General features: G+C 36.5%; 6 protein-coding genes across 8 annotated transcripts in view; 4 read left to right on the forward strand and 2 right to left on the reverse strand.

Annotated features, from left to right (window-relative positions):
* Positions 1-19,688, forward strand: part of LOC130985259 (uncharacterized) — a 920,555-nt gene that overhangs the window by 820,219 nt on the left and 80,648 nt on the right. The window lies entirely within an intron of this gene.
* On the forward strand, positions 1,993-3,478 carry LOC130985271 (receptor-like protein 51). Its single transcript, XM_057908170.1, has one exon. The coding sequence runs from the start codon at positions 2,058-2,060 to the stop codon at positions 3,363-3,365; it is 1,308 nt and encodes a 435-aa protein (XP_057764153.1). The 5' UTR covers positions 1,993-2,057; the 3' UTR covers positions 3,366-3,478.
* On the forward strand, positions 6,630-8,481 carry LOC130985320 (SAP-like protein BP-73). The gene is made up of 3 exons (XM_057908246.1): positions 6,630-6,894; positions 7,510-7,827; positions 7,950-8,481. The coding sequence occupies exons 1-3, from the start codon at positions 6,810-6,812 to the stop codon at positions 8,327-8,329; spliced, it is 783 nt and encodes a 260-aa protein (XP_057764229.1). The 5' UTR covers positions 6,630-6,809; the 3' UTR covers positions 8,330-8,481.
* LOC130985338 (uncharacterized) lies at positions 8,534-9,735 on the reverse strand. 2 transcript variants are annotated; one of them, XM_057908272.1, is made up of 2 exons: positions 8,881-9,735; positions 8,534-8,801 (listed from the first exon to the last, which is right to left on the reverse strand). In XM_057908272.1, exons 1-2 carry the CDS (start codon positions 9,147-9,149, stop codon positions 8,582-8,584), a joined length of 489 nt encoding a protein of 162 aa, XP_057764255.1. In that variant the 5' UTR covers positions 9,150-9,735; the 3' UTR covers positions 8,534-8,581. The 2 variants fall into 2 exon arrangements, with proteins under 2 accessions (XP_057764255.1, XP_057764256.1); XM_057908273.1 differs by having other exon boundaries at positions 8,942-9,661.
* LOC130985249 (O-fucosyltransferase 8-like) lies at positions 12,266-15,314 on the forward strand. The gene is given in 11 exon segments (XM_057908111.1): positions 12,266-12,997; positions 13,074-13,160; positions 13,249-13,340; positions 13,404-13,479; positions 13,604-13,692; positions 13,759-13,879; positions 13,961-14,104; positions 14,178-14,402; positions 14,404-14,501; positions 14,583-14,823; positions 14,911-15,314. Coding segments are annotated over 11 exon segments (1,842 nt in total). The 5' UTR covers positions 12,266-12,646; the 3' UTR covers positions 15,229-15,314.
* Positions 15,293-18,224, reverse strand: LOC130985258 (nucleobase-ascorbate transporter 2-like). The gene is given in 13 exon segments (XM_057908130.1): positions 15,293-15,800; positions 15,870-15,947; positions 16,032-16,123; positions 16,199-16,281; positions 16,283-16,345; positions 16,427-16,523; positions 16,599-16,783; positions 16,866-16,925; positions 16,986-17,061; positions 17,167-17,267; positions 17,347-17,523; positions 17,609-17,706; positions 17,800-18,224. Coding segments are annotated over 13 exon segments (1,575 nt in total). The 5' UTR covers positions 17,891-18,224; the 3' UTR covers positions 15,293-15,426.

Raw genomic sequence — 19,688 nt, forward strand, 5'->3', positions numbered from 1 at the left:
TTCTGTAAACATTCCAAAATTGCGGTTTTATGTAGTTTCTTATTCTTATTCTTATTCTTTACAATAAAATTTTGCGATCACATTATAACCGATTAAAAGAGATAGTTTAATAAATATGAAATGAACAGAAAAAAGGAAATTCTGTATAATGCTCAAATGCTTTTATATAATAATTCTTTTACTATAAATTCTAGAAATAGAATGTAACTATTAGTCAAACACATAACAGTCATAAAAAAAAGTTATACATTTAGATGAATTAATTATTTTACTAAAACAATTTAAAATGAATCGATTTTTATTTAAACCAGAGTTATTACTAGTCATATCGAGGCCAAATAACATGACTCCGTTCTGTAACTAGATTTTAGGCATATTCAGTTGTTTTCCAGAAAAAAGTTACAAAATTCATTTATATATAGGAGTAACTAAAGTACGTGCATACATAAAGAAATTTATGTATTCATATATCTTTTCAACTACATAAAATATAATTTAATAAGTTGTTGAGATATAAACTCTTTATGTATCCATTAATTATCTTTTCAAATACATAAAATACTAATTTTATTCAGTGTTGAGATATAAACTGAGTGTATTATTTCAAATGTAGTAATAAAAATTTGGTAATATTTGAAATTAGTAATTAAAAAATAAACCAAGTTATCAACATTGGTGTTTGATTAGATTATCGACAATCATAAACATCATACAAGTTTGTTTAACTAAATTGAATAAAAAAAATGATTAGAAAACGAAGACTATGACCTATCTGTATGTGATTAATCAACTGCTGTACTTAGAAATTTCCTAATTTAGCTAAACGTTTTTGTGAAACCTTTCCAGTGAAATCTAGATCAATATATAGGTGACTTAGTAGTCAACAAAAAGTTTTAGTTATTGATTGATCAATTAACTGTAGTAAATGATCATACATTAAATCTATAACATATATAAAAACTAAATGTTGGTAAGAATTATAATTGTACCATTTTCCCTCCAAAAGACACATACTATCATCCAATAGATTTTTCATGAATTATTGTCCAACAAATATTTCATTGATATATAATTGACATTTTGTTCCATTTTCTTTATATCTCTATCATTTTGTGAGGCTATTGTTGATATTAAATTGGAGTTCGATACCTAAACTCTATAAGATATTAATATAATTGTCATATTATTTTACTTGATAATTTTAGGACGAATCATCTACCAAAAATAAATGTAAAATAACACATGCAGCACATTTAATATGCACACGAGTAGTCAAAATTCTATGGTGATGGATTTGGAGTACTTGCTATTATTATTTATTGGTGCATTGTTTAATTTTTATATATTATAGATGAACTTTTATATTATAGCGAATTATTATCATTTATTCAATAATAAGTTCTATTAATAAAAGTTCATTACGTGCATCGCAGGATTAATATAATACTAGTTAAAAATAGTAACTTAACGAATTACACTTAATACTCTCACAAAATCTATTTGGAATATATCCGATCACTATCATCTAAGACTATTAACCTTTTGATTGGAACCAACACTTTACAATTCAAAATTACAATCCTTTGGTTTAGATATGAGACTTCGGAAAGTGACATACTTGCATTGGATTTCTAATCAATTTTAATAATCGTTCTTGTTGTTCGTAGGATGCTTGCTTCATTATGAAGTAAATTTTACGACCTATATATGTACTTACAATTTTTCTTCATATTATCAATGGAGCATCTTTGTTTAACTAAAATTTTTTTATTACCTTTTCACTATCTCCTATTAAAATCACTAAACTAACAATAACGAAAACTCAAAAATAGATACTTTGCCTTGCAAAATTTTGTCTCCCAGTCCATTATTTGTGTTAGTTTAGCATAGTTATGTAAATTTTCCTTTTAAAAACAGTACAGTTATGTAAATATAGACAAATCCAAGGCTATTATTATATCACACCAACTGTCACTCACTCTCACTCACTCACTCACCCCTACAACATAAAACTCGACAAAAATTGTCCGAACTCACAAACTAAATCTTTTATTACAATGGCAAAAATTGCACCAGATCCTTCTCCCCTCCTCATCTTCCTCCTCCTCCTCCACCACGCCACCGCCGCAATGCCCCCCACCTCGTCGCCGTCCGCCCCCACCCCCTCCTCCACCCCTACCCCGAAACCCCCCTCCCGATCCTCCCCCATTTCCTCCTCAACCCTCGACCCCAAACAGCTCCGAGCACTCCAATCCCTCAACATCCCCACCTCCAAAGACCCCTGCTCCCCATCGCCGCCGCACTCCGCCGCCGCATCCTGCGACTCCTCCGCCCCCTTCCGCCACCTCCTCTCCCTCACCCTCTCCAACTGCTCCGAAGACGTGGCCCTCTCCCTCACCGCCCTCAAATCCCTCTCCACCCTCACATCCCTCAGCTTCGTCAACTGCCCCGTCACGCCCATCAGATTCCCCGCCGAGCTCACCTCGAATCTCCACAGCTTCACCTGCATCAACAGCCTCGAGAAACTCACCGGCGTCTGGCTCAGCCGCCTGCAGAATGTCACCGACCTCACCGTGTCGCACGTCGGCGTCACCGCCAGCGGCCCCACAATCATCCTCGGCGGCATGAAATTCTTGCATTCCGTCACTCTCTCGCACACCAATCTCTCCGGCTATCTCCCCAAACACTGGCATCCCAACCTCACCTTCGTCGATTTATCCGCCAATCATCTCAGGGGAAAGATACCCATTTCTCTCACCCGCCTCGAGAATCTCGTGCATCTGAATCTCTCTTCCAATTCCCTCAACGAAACGATTCCGACCACCATTGGCGACTTGAGCTCCTTGCAGAATCTTTCTCTCGCGTCGAATTCGCTATCTGGGCCGATTCCGGAATCCTTAGCTGCATTGCCGGCGCTGACGCATCTTGATCTGAGCTCCAATCAGCTGAATGGGACGATACCCAATTTCATCAGAGACATGAAGAAGCTGAAGTACTTGAATCTCGCGAGCAACAGCTTCCATGGCGTCTTGCCTTTCAATGCGACGTTTATAAAGAGATTGGAGGTGTTCAAGGTGGGTGCAAACTCCAATCTTTGTTACAATCACACGGTTTTGGGGTCGAAGGTGAAGCTTGGGATCGCTGCCTGTGATAAACACGGGCTGCCGCTGTCGCCGCCGCCGGCGAAGAATTCGGCGGCCGATGATTCGAGTGATGGCTCCGACGACGATTATGATGATGACAATGTGTTGGAAAAGAAGCATCACAATGGGCCCAGTAAGGTTGTTCTTGGTGTTGCAATTGGGCTTTCTGCCATTGTGTTTTTGATTGTTTTCTTGGTTCTTTTATCTAAATGCTGTAAATGAAATTGAATTCTTTTCTTGGTTGATTAGGTTAGGGGGAATTATTGTGACCTTCAAAAGATGAGTTTATTGAGTTTGTTTCTATGATTTATTTTGGTGAAAAGAATTTCGAGAAAGAGAGAGGGATGATTCTTTTGTGTGTGATTCTGTTGACTACTTTTTTCTTAATTTATTGCTTTGAGCAGAAAGACTGATATCTGCTCCGACATTTACTTGTGATGTGGAGAAGAGTGAAAAAGGAAAAAAAGATTAAAAAAAAAAGTGGCTAATTATCACTTTTTAATGCTGCTGAGAGCTTACTTTAAAATAGGAGTAGTATTCCTCTTCAACTTTGTTTTATGTTTAGATGCAAGAATCTACTTTTGCTGCATCTTTTGCAGACTTCAGCCTTTGATTTTCTTACTTTGATCTCGGCCTTTTCTTTATTTTTTTTCATATTTTTTGAACTGGTTCATCTGATTCATTGAATTTCTGAAAAGGAAGTGTTCCCATTTTAATTTTGGGAAATTAAAAGTGTTCTTATTTTGATTTGGGCAATAAGATTTTTAATTTAATTATTTTGTTGACTTTTTTACTCTGAATCTGTTTCTCTTTCAACAAATGTTCTCTCTCTCTGTCTATCTAATTGAAAATATGCCTCAAATCAGTTGACACTTTAGTTGGAGGCTCAGCTTGAAAAGGATTAGTATTTCGTATTCTTAAATTTAGTGTTATTTTCAAAGCATTTATGTTTTTTATTTACATATTATTTCATTGCAAGTTGGCATATGATTCTCATTGTTTATGGTTTATCAAGTTTGGAGCCAAAGTGTTGCATTCCCCCAACCCTTGATGAAGGTGTGTATGGCTTTATGATGAGGTTTTTCCTTCAAGACTTTTCTTCATGTCTTTAATGGATAGGGCATGAATTCATTTATCTATAACTTCACTCAAATAACTCTCTAAAGAATCATATCTATCTTGCTTCTTATTTAATTTTACATATCAAACCTTACCTGTTAGCACGTGGAATATTGCCCCACTTTTTTGATTTCGAGTTCTTGTATTTTAATTTGATTTTACAGTTATGCATTAGGATTAAATATATCCGATTAGATATCTCATTATTTTTTTGCATTTTGAACTTTTACCAAATACTACAGTTGATGATTTCAAAACTAGGATATGTTTGTTTTTAGGGGATGATATGTAATTTCTTAAGCTTCAAACTTTAGTATTTATGAATTATTTTATTAAAATAATATTTATATTTATAATGAATACTATTATTAAAATAATGAATTTATTAAACGTGGACTCACAGAATCTCAGGAAAGAGGATCCAAATTGAGGGTTCGAAGTCTTAAATGAAGTGTATACTTTTTGCTCCTCCTTTATTTGGCACAATTCTAGAGCTTGTAACTAACTATATGAAGTTGAAAAACTAAATATAGAACCGATTTTGCTGTGTATGGAACATCAAATTAGCCCAATTGAGATATGCAAAGGATTTATTCTTGGTCGCAAGAAATTTTGCTAATCCAGATGATGATGTGTTTGTGATATTGTGCAGAGTGTTTTGTTGAAAAAAATTGGAAATATCCAATTTTCCAAATGTTGATAGCGAATTGAATCATTCCGGAAATTCCATGTCTCTTAGCCGAACCATCCTGAAAATACAATTAGGTTTCATTAATTTAGAAAATTTCTTGTCTCTTTCTGAGACAGTATTTTGGGGATCTCAGAAAATTCAACCATGAACAGATGCAGAGATCTAATTGTTGTCTAATTTCTTTTGATTAATGTTATCCTTTATGTGTGGGTGCATGAGAGAGAGAGAGAGATGCCACTCATGCCAGGTAAGTAACAAGTGATTAAGTGGCTGATATCATACAATTAAACAGATGATTATACCCAATAATCATGTGGTCCATTTGCCACTTGGGATGTTGGGCCACCCAAATCAATTTAATCTTTTTGCAAGGAAACATCATTGTATTTTGCCTGGAAAGTCAAGTTTGCCACCTAATTTCACTTCCCAAATCCATCCTCTTCTTTTTTTCAAGTTGGGCGACACTAATAATTGAATCTTAAACCTATCTTTTCATGCACATAAAATTCATCACTTAAATGTTCATAAAGGGAACCCAAACTACACCTAAAATGTGCACTTTGATGTGTAACGAAACTTCAACTTCGAGCTTCCAATATATATAGTCTATGTGAGAATAACTATATCTCTAGTTATCTTCTTCTATATTAAATGGTTTATTTCATCATAATTAAGTGAATAAGGTAAAAGCCACGGAAATAAGAACGAGAAACCTTGAGGAATAAGGAAGCTCACAAGTCACATGCATGTAAACATATATAGATATATATCAAGTTTATTTTTTTGACTTAATTTTGGAACTTTACTACGAGTAGATGAGGAAAGCACCAGATTTGGCAATATAAGCTAGTTCATTAAGATTTGGAAGTGTGATTTTTGGGGAAATGTATGAGTAATTAATTAATCAACACCTGCATTTGAGTTTGCCGAAACTGAGCCTTCATTTCAACATCTCTGCTTCAAAAATACCAACTGTAACACACCATAAGCTATGCAACTATGCAAGAAATTGTTGTTATTATTGGACCACAGTTGAGAAAACAATCAGCAGGATTCCTTCCCCTACTTTCATCTTGATTATGACTTTTACTTGGATTTTTGGTTAGATTTAATGCTTTTCAACACTGCTTGACTTCAATAACATGAGTTGAGGGACTTTCATAGATTAATAATGGATTCAACGTCATTTAATTTTTTTGCAAAGATTGTGTATCTTTGTCAGCCAACACATAAAATAATTAAGAAATGCATGTTTTTGAGCTTTTAGTTAATCAAAAGTATGATGACTCTTTTTAAGTAGATGCGGAATGTGGATAAAATGATTTTTTTTTTCCTTAGGCTGCGTTTACTTTGATGGATAAATTTATCCATGGAAAATGATTGATAACATAAATTTATGTCTTTAAATATCTCCTTCCTTTTCCAACATTTGACACAAAAGAGATGCTTACCATTTTTCCTTTCTTATTTTCACTTCAAGGATGAATAATATTATCACACCAAAAATAGATGGATAATATTATTCATCCTTGAAGTGAAAATAAGGAAGGAAAAATAGCGAACATCTGTTTTGTGTCAAACGTTGGAAAATGAAGGAGGCATGTAAAGACATAAATTTTGTGTTATCCATCATTTTCCATGGATAAATTTATCCATCAAAGTAAACGCAGCCTTATTAAAATCTAGCTCTCCCAATTAGGTTGTGGCGCGTGCAGCATACGCGAATTTGGAGCGTGGGGAACTGGACATGATATACTCATCCACGTACAGCTTGTGGTAGATGTGGCGTACGTGAATTTTAGAGTTTGCATTTTATTCTTTGCGACAAACATCGTCGATCGATTTCACCACAAAATATGGGAGCATGCCTTCTCTATCCGCATTCCGTTCTTCAATTTCCATCCGTCTCTGCATTCCGGAAACCATATTTTCCGATTAGAGGTATAATCTCGGCTTATCTCTTCCGTTATTTGTATGCCCTAATTTTCGATTACGTTAATTCGCCGCTGTGTAGTCTCGTTCTTTGGCAAATTGCAGTAGGTATTCGTTGGCTGTGTTGCTAATTCATTTGGGTGGTAGTACGCTCCTTTAGGTTTTACGTTGGAAGATAACGAAAATTTTAGTACTAGTTTTGGTGAAGAACCCCTCAATCTGCTGGCCAAACGGCCTTCATTTCTGCAAATCCCGTTTCATACTGCCCAAGAGTTATCAATCTCAAGGAATTTGGTGCATTAGGTCATTACATTATCAAAGCACTGCATTTTAGTAATATAGGGTAATGCTCCTGATAGGTGGATATAGTTTTTACTCCATAAATTCATAGTTTACACTTGGTGAATAGTCAATGTAGCATATAGCATAGTTTACTAGGTATAGCACTTGCATCAATCTCTTGTTTTTGCCCTGGTTATGATTTGCACTTGGGGACTTCAATAGAACTGTGAATCTCTTACCAATTTTGCTAATGTATGTATATTCGTTAGCACTTTCATGTGAATCTGCTTACAACACCAAACTGAGGTATCATTTCTTGATGCAGCTTGTTCAATTTGGCAGAAATATCTGATCGATCTTTGGTATTGAGCGTAAGAGCTGACGATGGAAAGAAAGGGAGGCATAAAAAGAACCCTTATTCGGGAAGGGCACCTAAAACAGAGGGGGCAGATGATACTGCTCAGTCTTTTGAGGGTAAATCATCTCTGTCGCCTAACAAGGAAGAAATCCTAGCCCTCTTTAAGCGAATACAATCCTCTATCTCCAAAGGGGAGACTGTAAATCCCAAGAAGAGAACTTCCAAGACTGTTGAAGATAAGCCCTCACCCTCGGCTGAATCAATTCTCGAAGTTCTTCATCAATCAAGAACACAACGTAAAGGTTAGGCTGATATATACTTTTTTAGCAGAGAGAATATAGGGTTCGTGCCAATAATCAGATTTGTGATGTTAATTATGTGGATTGTCACCATCATCTACTTGGAAATCTTGATTTATCTGAAGGGAAATCTGTTGGCAAGAAAGGTGATAAGTTCCTTGACACTCAAAAGGAATCTCTGAAGGAGGAGAGTGCTGCAGAGCATATATCAACAAGGCCGCCATCAAGTTTCACCCGGAGGTCTCCGATACCCTCTCTGTCGAGCCCTAGAGAACAAGTTCAGTCGGGAAATGAAACAATACCAGCGACACCCACTGAGCTGACAAATGAAATATCAGAATCAATAGACGACGACAGTGATCATCAAACCATGAAGTTGGCGGAGATGAAACTTCCTCAGCTAAAAGAAGTTGCCAAATCCAAAGGGATCAAGGGTTATTCCAAACTCAAAAAGAGTGAGCTCGTGGAGCTCCTAATCAAGTCGCTGACCGACGCCTCTCCGTGAACAGGAGGCCATTTCAGTTGTTCAATGACCATTAATCCTTGACTTCCATTCCCCCCTTTTTCATTTCCATATTCGTTAATTTGTTGAAGGGTGCTTTAGTTTGTTAAGAATTCTTCAATTCACTCCAAAAAAATGAGTATTTGATATGGCCATTGCTGATTTTGTGATGGTGCTTGATTGGACACACAATATCAAGAATCAAAATGAAGCTACTGAGAGTGTTGATATTAATTTAGGGAAATGCAGATTAAATCAGAACAAATTAACCCGAAAAAACCAAGGGAGAATGAATGCTATAACTAGACAAGCCATCAAGAAATTACAAAGCGGCTGGCCCTGCAAACATCGTCTGCTTTCATCTGATGTGCCGTTGCTCCCATCGCTCCATCTCCTCTCGTTCCACTCCGCCATGAAATTGCTGTGGCCAACACCACTTATATTTCTTGCAGCCTCGCCACATATTTCACACAATCTACAACCCCAATTTCAAGAATCACATTAACCAAAAGAGAAATCAACCAAGCTAAACATTTAAGGCAAGACAGAGTTACCTATTCCCTTTAACTCTAAACCAAGCCTCGGCGCATTGCAAGTGAGCAAATCCAAGCTCACCTTTACATCCGCAGCCAAGCTCGATCAACTCAACTGCGCTCTTGCCAATGTCCTTTGCACTCAAATGGCATACTCTACAGACCTTCTCATTGAGCTCGATCATCGAGCAAGACGAACACGCCTCGTTTCCACCTTCCAAGTCACTGCCGCCTACTGCAATCACAGTTTCCAAATTTCTTGAACTACCACAGTCTTGTTCTTGATCCATTGGCCTCTCTCACACAACCAAATGACAAAATGCAGATGAGTTATACATACTTTTCTTGACCAATGGGAAGGCAAAACGTGGAGGGGTGGTGGTGGAGTTCCATTATTGATAAAACAAGTATGAGAAATATGTAGACAACATTATTTGATCTGGGATATCAGTCTGTCGCTCTCAAAACCACCCCTTGCCTTGAAAGTTGACTTGTCTCTCTCTAATCTACATATTTTTTGAGAAGCTATCTAATATGTAGAGAACAACTTATTCTGTCAGAGATTATTAAATGCTATAAAGCACGCATGATAAATACACTTTGTGAAGCTGACATGAATTATTGGGTTGTTATAAGTTATCCCCTTTGTGAAGTCTAATTTCGAATTGTTTACTTATCGTGTGTGCACAGAATACACCAATAAACACACCATATATGTGCAAATAAAAGACTGTTTAGACAACTGTATTTCTGTATAATGATTGGTGCCGAACCCGGAATTGGCTGCCATACAATGCAATCGTATTTTGAGAGAGAGAGAGGGTGAAGCAACGTCGAAATGTGAAGCATGTGATTTTGGACTTTTATTTTTCTATGTAAGTATTTCCCAGTTGTACACGTCTCGAATAATTGAATTAATCTTCATTATCTGTCCTTTACGTGACAGCCTAATGCCATCAGTATGGATATATATTCCAACTCCTAAGAAAAGTTTACACCAAACATGGTAAATATTGATATATTTTTTCGAGTTTTCGAGATATTTTAAGGAGACGTTTACTTTGAAGGATTAGTCTTGATAGATAAAAATATTAAGTTTAATTCATTGTTTATTTTGATGGATACAAACTTTAGGATATCTCAAACCTCTTTATTATTTATTATTTAATTTAATTTTGCTTGATTCTTATCTATATACTACCTCCGTCCACTAATTGTTGACCTAAGAGGCAAAACACGAATTTTAAGAAAAAGTGTAGTGAGTGGCAGTGGCGGATCCAGGGGGGCTAGGGGGGGCTAGAGCCCCCCCCCAAATTTTGATTTTTTTTTTAATATAGAAATTAAAAATAATAATAAACTAAATACTCTGTTAAGAAATACAAACGGGACAGACTGAAAGCTAGCACTAATAATAAACTAAATACTCTGTTAATATTTTAGGTTGTTGATCTAACAATACAAGAGCTAAACACTCGGTTTTCCGAAGCTAGCACTAATTTGCTTAGATGCATGGCGTGTCTTGATCTGAGAAATAATTTCTCCCAATTCAACATTGATCAACTTTGGGCCAGGTGATTATTTATTATTTCCACAATTACTAGCTCGGGTTCGCCAAGTGTCTATTCATAGATTATTTGTAATGTAATAGACATGGTAATGAATGAAACTATTGTAGGTTTTTATTACTGTTGTTGATCTAATGACAAAAAAACAATTATTTATTAATTACTATATATTATATCCCAAAAAAAAAACCGGGGGCTACCGCCCCCGAACCCCCGTGCAAGTTCAGCCCCCCCCCCAACAAAATTCCTGGATCCGCCTCTGGTGAGTGGAGAAAGGGACCCACAAAATATATTGTTTATTAGTTGAGTGGAGAAAAAGTGTATTGTTTATTGGGACCCACCAATTAAAAAATTATAAAACTTACTATAAATGGGTAGGACATTTTTTGGTGGACGGACCAAAAATGAAAGTAGGCCAACAATTAGTGGACGGAGGGAGTATTATATAAAAGAGCAGTTCAACGGCTACTTTTTACCGCCAAAATTTGAAAAACAAAATCAGTTTTTTTTTTAATTCACGTTCCTACATTTTCGGCCAACTTAATGCTACAAAGAAAGAAGCCCCCCAAGCATATCTTAATGTATCCGTTTTTCATGCTAATTTTTTTATTATATACCTTTTTTCTATTTCTTTTTTGTTATTTTCATTTCTTCTTCTTTTTCTAAAATTTATATATTTTCATTAATAATAAAATCTTCAATATACATATCAAATTAAAAGAGAATGACAAAATTTAATATATACAAGAGGAATTTTTTTCCTCCAATTTCTGCATCTCTTTTTTTTCTCTCTTCTCCCACTAATCTTTTCACTATTTTTTTTTATGTATTTTAATTCTTTTCTAAATATTGTTACATTTGATCCATGAAAAAAATATTCAATATGCATTTTAAATTTAATATAGTATCAAAATCATGAAAAATGAATTTTTAAAAAAGGCATGAAAAAAATTAAAATGTAAAATATTTTATTTTCTCTCTTTATTAAAATTCTACAAATTTTTATTTATGTTTGTGTATGAAAATATTTATTTATTTATTATAACGTGTAATACTCTATAATGATAATAATGCGTAATGCTAATTTCTATCATCGATTTTGTTTAAAATTTATTTAATAACTTTATTATCATTACGCTTTATACAAAGTTAAAATTTATATATTCAAATTCAGGATTTCATTGAGTAATTGACATGGATTATTTTATTTTATTTTTAAAATACATTTTATATTTATTTATATTATAATTTTATTTAATATTTATATTTATTTATTTAAATTATTGTTTAATTTCGATGTTCGTCGTGCATCGCACGAATGGCCGTACTAGTTTCATTGAAAAGGTATGATTAGAGAAATCCTAGCATTGATAATAAAATAATTTTTCAGAATGAGAAGCGGATTTGAATTTTTTTTTTTTTTAGTATGAAATACTAATTTTATTCCCGATTGAGTTGGCATGCCCCAACCCAAAATAAGAAGGCCGTTTTGGGTTGGGCTGGGCCGAAGAATTTGAGGCCCAACGAAAAACAGAGGGAAGTTCAACCAAATAGGGCGGTAGTTGAGTTGAGTCAGTTGAAAAGGGCCCGCGAAAGACACGTGTCAAGTTTGTGTTAGTCGAGAATGAGTGGCCGCTTCAACTTCAAGGGTTGTTTTTTTTCTTCTATGTTGCGCTCATCGTTCAAATTCTTCAAAATAAAGCATGGAGATTTTTTTTTAAGAAAAATATGATGTTCGGTAAGGCGTTGCTTTTGCCAATGTGATTTATCGTCTGTTTTAGTTTTGAAAATTACATAATTATTAAACTCATAAATACACTAATAAACATAATAAATTTACTTTGCACTTTGTATGTTGGTTTGATCAATTTCCATACCTTTAACGTAACAGTCGGCAACAACTGAAACTTAACTTGCAATCTCTGCTTATTCTTGATGTTTCTCCTTCATCTAATCTACTGCTCCATTTTCCCACCCAACTTCCATTTTTTCCTCATGAGCTAGTGGAACCAAGTTACACACACACACACACAAAGAAAAAAGGAAGAAAGAAAATCAAAGCTACGAGGCAAGGTGCTTTGGTTTGTTCGTGAATTCTAAGGTTGATAATATGTCTAAAGATTAGTTTATTTATTTGGGGCGGCGGTTACTAGGAATTTTCTGTGCAATGGTGGAATAAGAAAGTTGTGATCTTAGCTAGAATTCTAAGAAGTTTTGAAGAGATGGGAAAGCAAGGCCCTCGTCCCAATTCTTTAAGCTTCGATGCTTCATCTGGATTGAAGGAATATGAGTTGAGATGGAGTGCGATGCTGCTCAACGGCGACCCTTCTCGAGGTAGGGACAGAGCTGTGTTAGTTAAAGGATTCAAGAATGAGTATGCCAAGTTCAGTGCTGGTAAAGGAGTTTACAGTGGCAAACGCCACACGTGGTGGCTTCGTAGGCACATGAGATCTGTTATATTCACCTTGGCGTTGCTCGGATTCTTTCTCGTGTTAGATTCGTTTATGTTTTCCTACTTTGATCCCACTTTTCTCAACAACTCCCCCACACCACCACAAGCTCATGCACCAAAGGTAATAAAACAGATGGGAATATCCATGGCAGTTGAGTTCATTTCAGCTGCATTTATATTGTCTGTGTATTTTGTAGGACATAAATGCTGCAGATGATGCAAATGGAAAAGGGCCTGTCATGTACTCTCGGCTGGTGCAGATGGCGTCCGTTTCACTTGCAAAGGTCTTGATTCAAAACCTAGGATTCTTACTCATGATGTTCTGAGTTGAAACTTGAAAGATGCATTAAGTTTGGTTTGTTTGCTCTACAGAGAGATTTAGAGCAAAAAGTTTCCAAGTTTTGGAAGGAAACACATCATGAGGCATCCACTTGGAGACCCTGCGCGGATAAGAACCAGAAAAGGTGCATCTATGTCCTAATTTGTGTCCATGCTTCAAATCTTGTTTAACCATTCATGTTTGTCAGGGCAGGGACGGCAAAAAACACCACCGGCTTTGTGCTGGTCAGTGCAAACGGGGGCCTAAATCAACAGAGAGTCGCTGTACGTGCATTCATGACTGTCTGCAGCTCAAGATTGTGGACTGATTATTTGCATTGTGAGTTGAGAGATTTTAGGCTTTTATCTATTGTTTGTCTTAGTCTTTTGCTGCTGGCAATTTGTGCAGGTATGTAATGCTGTTGCTGTGGCATCTCTACTAAATGCAACATTAGTAATTCCCAAATTTCTTTATAGCAATGTGTGGAAGGATCCCAGGTGACTATGCACTTGTTATTCTCATTATTCCACTCTTCAAGTTTTATTTACAATGGTTATTTGCAGCCAGTTCAGTGATATTTATCAAGAGGAGACCTTTATGAACATGCTGAAGGATGATGTAGATATTGTAAAGGAGCTCCCTCCTCATCTGAAATCGACTGATTTTGAGGCCGTTGGCAGTCTAGTACGTCGTCTATTCAACCTTTGCAGTAGCAACAACTGGTTTCTGCATAAAAACTGTCTTTAACTTAATTCTTTTTTTCAGGTAACAGATGCAGACCTTTCAAAGGAGGCATCACCTGAAGAATATATACGAAACATATTTCCCATATTATCGCGTAATGGAGTTGTTCATTTCCTCGGATTTGGCAATAGACTTGGCTTCGAATCATTGCCTTCTGATCTACAGGTGAAATCGACACAATGCCATTTTCGTTCATGCCTTTACTGTTGTTTCTGATGGTGGAAACTTGTAAGTGCAGAAACTCAGATGCAAATGCAACTTCCACGCATTAAAGTTCGCACCAAAAATTCAGAAACTCGGAGCCTTATTGGTGAAGAGGATAACAAACTATGGAGCTTCAAGAAGCTTGTTGGACAGACAGCTTCTTGGAAGATTCATTTCAACAGAGCGCATCAAGGCAGCAAATCCTTCCAAATATCTTGCATTGCATTTGAGGTTTGAAGTTGACATGGTGGCCTATTCCTATGTGTGATTTTGGGGGTGGAGAGAGAGAGAGAAGACAGCTTCAAGCATACAGAGAAGAGCATTTCCCTCTGCTTCTCCAGCGCTTGAAGAGAGCAAAGTAATGAAACACAAAATGTCAAATCTTTGTAGCTTTCCTTATACTAACTGAAAAACTTTTTTCCTTGAATGGCTGCTGCAGACCTCCTTCTCCCACAGAACTGAGGAAGATAGGGAGATGCCCTCTTACACCAGAAGAAGCTGCACTTGTTCTAGCTGCTCTTGGATTCGACCGTGGAACTTACATCTATCTTGCTGGATCCCAAATCTACGGGGGCGAATCGAGGATGCTTCCCCTAGTCAGCCTCTACCCCAATCTGGTAACAAAAGAGGATCTCCTCTCACCCACTGAACTCCAGCCTTTCAGGAATTTTTCATCTCAGGTAAAAAAGAAAAGGCTTTTTGCTTTTTAACATACAAATTTGATGAGTTGCATGGATATTGATTGCTTTGTTGGTTCATTGATGCAGCTTGCAGCATTAGACTTCATTGCATGCGGCGTTTCTGATGTATTTGCCATAACGGACTCGGGGAGTCAGCTGTCGTCCCTTGTGTCTGGTTTCCGGACATATTATGGTGGAGGAGATGCCCCGATGTTGAGGCCGAGCAAGAAGAGGCTGGCAGCCATCTTGCAAGAGAACAGCACCATCAGGTGGCATAGTTTCGAGAAGAGAGTGAGGAAGATGATCGAGGAAGGCCAGAGAGTGACTCTCAGACGCCCCGGCAGAAGCATTTATCGACAGCCTAGATGCAGAGACTGTATGTGCAGTGATGATGAGGATCAATAGTAGTTCATATTCTGTCACATTCATGATTAATAAATAATCTTCCTGTGTAATTTTGAGAGGATAATGAGATTAAATTTTGTGCTTGATTGATGATTGCCTAAAAACACACACATTGGATGGATTAAACTGGAATTAACCCAAGCAAATGAAAAAATTAGTTGACAGGGTGATTCTGTCACAGTGACAAAAAACATGTGATCATGATGGAGGGAAGAATCTGTTGAGATTGAAAGGGAGGGTGTAGAACTCCTCGTTGCGAGTGTCGCCTTTGAAGGTTCTGAACTTGGCCCACCAAGGCATGCCGCGCTCCTTGGCGCTGTCCTTGTAGTCGAGGGTGTTGTCGAGGAAGACAGAGACGATGAGCGCCACGGTGGGGGACGACAAGAATATGGTGTTGAGGAGATCATTGAACCATCCAGCCTTGGTGTGAGCAGGCCCATGAAGAGCAGCACTTGTGTATTCTCTGAAGTACTCGGGGATCGACAGCCCCAAGAAGAGTGACACCCCAACTATGAACAGGTTCCTCATCGAGTTCATGTTCGTGAACTGCAAGAACGACAGCCCCACCGAAGCTGCAACAAACCATTCATTCACATTTTGCCTTGTAACAACAACAACAACAACACTAAGATAATACTCACCAACAAGCCCGAACATAACGCAATAGATAGCTGCAAATATAGTGAAAGGTATTGATGCAAATAGTGCACCAAACTTCCCTGCACACACCATTCAAACATGTCTTCAGATTTTGATGGATATGATGATGATGATGATGATGATGATGATGATGATAGGCTTACCTAGAATAGCAAAGAAGATCATGAAACCAGCCGATATTTGGATTACACGTCGACTGCCAACTCTAGTGCTTCCAAGAAGGCCAACATTCTCACTGTCTTGTTTAGAGAGAGGTGAGACAAAGTCATAGATCAATTCAATCCCATTGAGACAGATTGAAAAGACTTACACAGAAACTGTGGAACCAGTAAGAGTCCCGAACATTCCATCCAGCAGGATCCCGAGGCCCTGCCACCCAATCCCGCGGCTAAGGAACATGAGCAGGAGGCGGCGTCGCACTTGCCAAACGAGATGCTGCCTTGTACGCTCCGGTTGACTGCACCACAAGATTGAGTTGAGAGAGCCATCACCAAATTACAAAAAGAAAAAAAAAATGCAGATTATTATTATTACTGACCTCAATCATGGAGACTAGTACAGCAGCCATCATTCCAAATGCATGGCCAGCATCAAATGTAGGCGCACCCCACTGAAGTGGATATGGGATCTTGATCCTATTCAATGAAGAAGAGATATATGAGTTTCCCATTTCATCAAATATGGTGTTATGTATATGTTAATGAGCTAACCAGGGTGCAGAAGAGATGAGGTTAGCTTTGTCTGTGCGGCAATTCCTCTGAGTCAACTCGGGATGATGCTTGTATGCGCCGCTTGCTGTTAGGAGGTGTGCATAAGCCCATATAACTGTCACCGACAGCAGAAGAGCAAACCGCTCCAACACAGGGATCTCTCTTGTTTGGAAGTGCTTCAAGTACTATTCAACAATAAACAACCCCTTTTTAGCATCCACCATCATTCTTTATTTACTACCAAATACTATTGTCATCTCACATTACCTGAGAGAAGGCAATGAATAAGATCAACATTGGAATGCCGATTTCCACGCATCGTCCAACCTGATAAACACTTGATCAGTTACACTTATCAAGAAGATGAAACTCAAACATTGAACATACCACTGGAAAGCCTCTATCAAGAAGACCAAATCCCACTAGAGAAATAACTGGAACCATCCCAAGTGGACTGAAAAACCTGAAGGAAACAATAAAAGAAAAGTAAAGAAACCATTTTTATTTCAATTAACTCAAGAAATAAGAGTTGCTACATATTAGTATGCTTTATTATGTGAGTACATACCTGGAACATATAGCCCACAGCTGACTATAGCCCAAGATAATCTGCACGCTCGAAGCTACAATCAATGCTCCTTGTATTGCTCTCATTGTATTCATAAATCTCTACAAGTAGCAAACATTCAAATTAATCCATAATTAGTAAGTAGAGCAGAAATACACAAGTTGATTGTATCAAACATACCACATGAGGGTCTGTGATTCTTTCCAAAGATGGATCATGGATTATTGAAATTATAGGCACCATGAATGCCCATGACCCTCCTATAACAGTAGGTAACCTGGTTCCGAACAAAGTCTGCAGCAGTGTGTTTATTCCTCCAACAAATAGCAATGTCTGAACCACTCTAACTTTATCATCCTAACCACAACCAAAAAAAAAATCATAAATGCCTAAAACAAACTGCGCCTTCACGATTAAGTATATGAAATAGTGGATTACATACATCGGTTCCGCCCATCAACGGTACAAGAAAGGTTGGAATCATGACCGCCGTTCCCAACGCCAAAATATAATGCTGAAATCCAAGTGCTGTTGCTTCCCCTGTTTTCATATGCTTAAATTATTAATACAAAAATTGTTGATGAATTCCGACGAAAGGAACAAGGAATGGAAGAGGGATCATCGTATTCGTACCCCAAGAAGGATTAGAATCGATGCAATACTCCAAGCCTTGGAGTTGGTCCATCGGTGGATGACTTATTTCCTCTGGTTTTGGAGCAGCCATCACTGCTAACTGAGCTCACTCACTCTCCCTCCCTCTCCCTCTCAACTTTCCTAAAGGGATTCAACAAATCAATAATAGAGGAAGATGTAGTGATGCAAAACAAACAAAGTCTTGGTTTGCAGTAAAATGCGGTGTGAGCTCGTGAATTAGATATCCAAAGTGGGGAAGAAAAAGCAAAAGGAGGAATGAATACAGAAAAAGAAAAGCAGAAAAAGTTGACACAGGTAATGAGACAGTGAATGTGATTGGACCGTAATCTTGTGTATATATATGAAGGAGTAGAGGAGTGTGAGTGAGAGGGCAATCGCAAAGCCCACTCTTTGAAGAGTTTCTTGATTTTGCTTTTTTGTAATTTTCACTTTATTTTGACAGTGAATGTTCCGTTAACCTGCCATTAATTCCGATATTGCCCCTCGAGGAACTGCCAAACCAGATGTTACCGTTAGACCCTGGATTTCTGACTCTACTTATCCTTTTTTCTTTTCTTTTGCTGACTGTGTATCTCTTCATTTATTTTTCATTCTTTTATTTGGTGAGCTCTACTTATTTAGTAACTTTACGAAATTCGGCAGATTTTTGAATACAATTAAGGAATGTATAGTTTGCATGATTAATACTCCCTCCCGACCATTTCCTCAAAAAAAAAAAAAATACTCCCTCCGTCCATCAAAAATAGTCTTAAAGACGATCGACACGAATTTTAATAAAAATAATTATTGTATTGTGAGTGGATAAAAGATCTCACTTAAATAATTGTGTTTATAATGATTAATTAATTGTATTGTGAGTGGATAATAGAATCTATCATGTGATAAATAGTTTCCAAAAATGAAAATGAAGTAATTTTTATGAACATCCCAAAATGATAAAAATGGACTGTTTTTTGTGGACGGGGGAGTAAGATGTATGATTGAGCATTTCTATACTTAATAGTAGAGTTTCTTCAATTTCATATTTTTAATAAGATAAAAATCAAATAAAATTAACTTAAATGATCGAAATAATTAAGGCATTGAATATCTCAAAGTTTCAATCTATCAAAGTAAACAAGAGATTAGTCTCATTGTTTTTATTCATCAATGTCACTCCTTCGTGATAAACGCTCAAAAAAGAAGGAAATGGAGTTTTTATTTTTTTAGAATAATGTTGATAAGTGAATTTTATTCAACAATAAATCTATGCAGCCACATTGTGGCCACCCACACACTAATATAATAAAGACAATATTGATTTATTTAATTTATTTTTTAAAATAAAAATAGGATTTAGTTAGTTTATTATATTCTCTACATTGTACTTATTTTTTTTAATTTTTTTTGCATTTTTTATTTTTAATTTATTTTTTAATATATAAAAATAAAAAAGTTACCAAAAAATTGCAAAAAAATAACTATTGTGTAGAGAATATGATAAAATAATTAAATCTTATTTTTATTTTAAAAAATAAGTTAAATAAATTAAATTATTTTCTACTTAAGTAAATTGTGGCTGACCACAATGTGACTGTTTAGCATTACTCTTTATTCAATTACACCATCAAATGAAGCTTAAAATGTCATCAACTGCTCACAGAGATTTTGTATAATTTAACAGCATGTGAAAAGATGGTGGAAAAGATTGGATTTTTGTAGAAAATACGGAATATACTTTGTGATTGCCAAAAGTTGAAAAGATTCTTTCGACGTAATAATAGTATTGTATTAGGTTGATTCCGATTAAATTAAAATCTAATCCGACGGTGTGAACCACGGATCAAAATATCAACGTCTCTCTCGCCACTGGTGGAAACACAAAAAAC

Source organism: Salvia miltiorrhiza, chromosome 5 (assembly GCF_028751815.1).
Source record: "Salvia miltiorrhiza cultivar Shanhuang (shh) chromosome 5, IMPLAD_Smil_shh, whole genome shotgun sequence".
Classification (NCBI taxonomy): Eukaryota; Viridiplantae; Streptophyta; class Magnoliopsida; order Lamiales; family Lamiaceae; genus Salvia; species Salvia miltiorrhiza.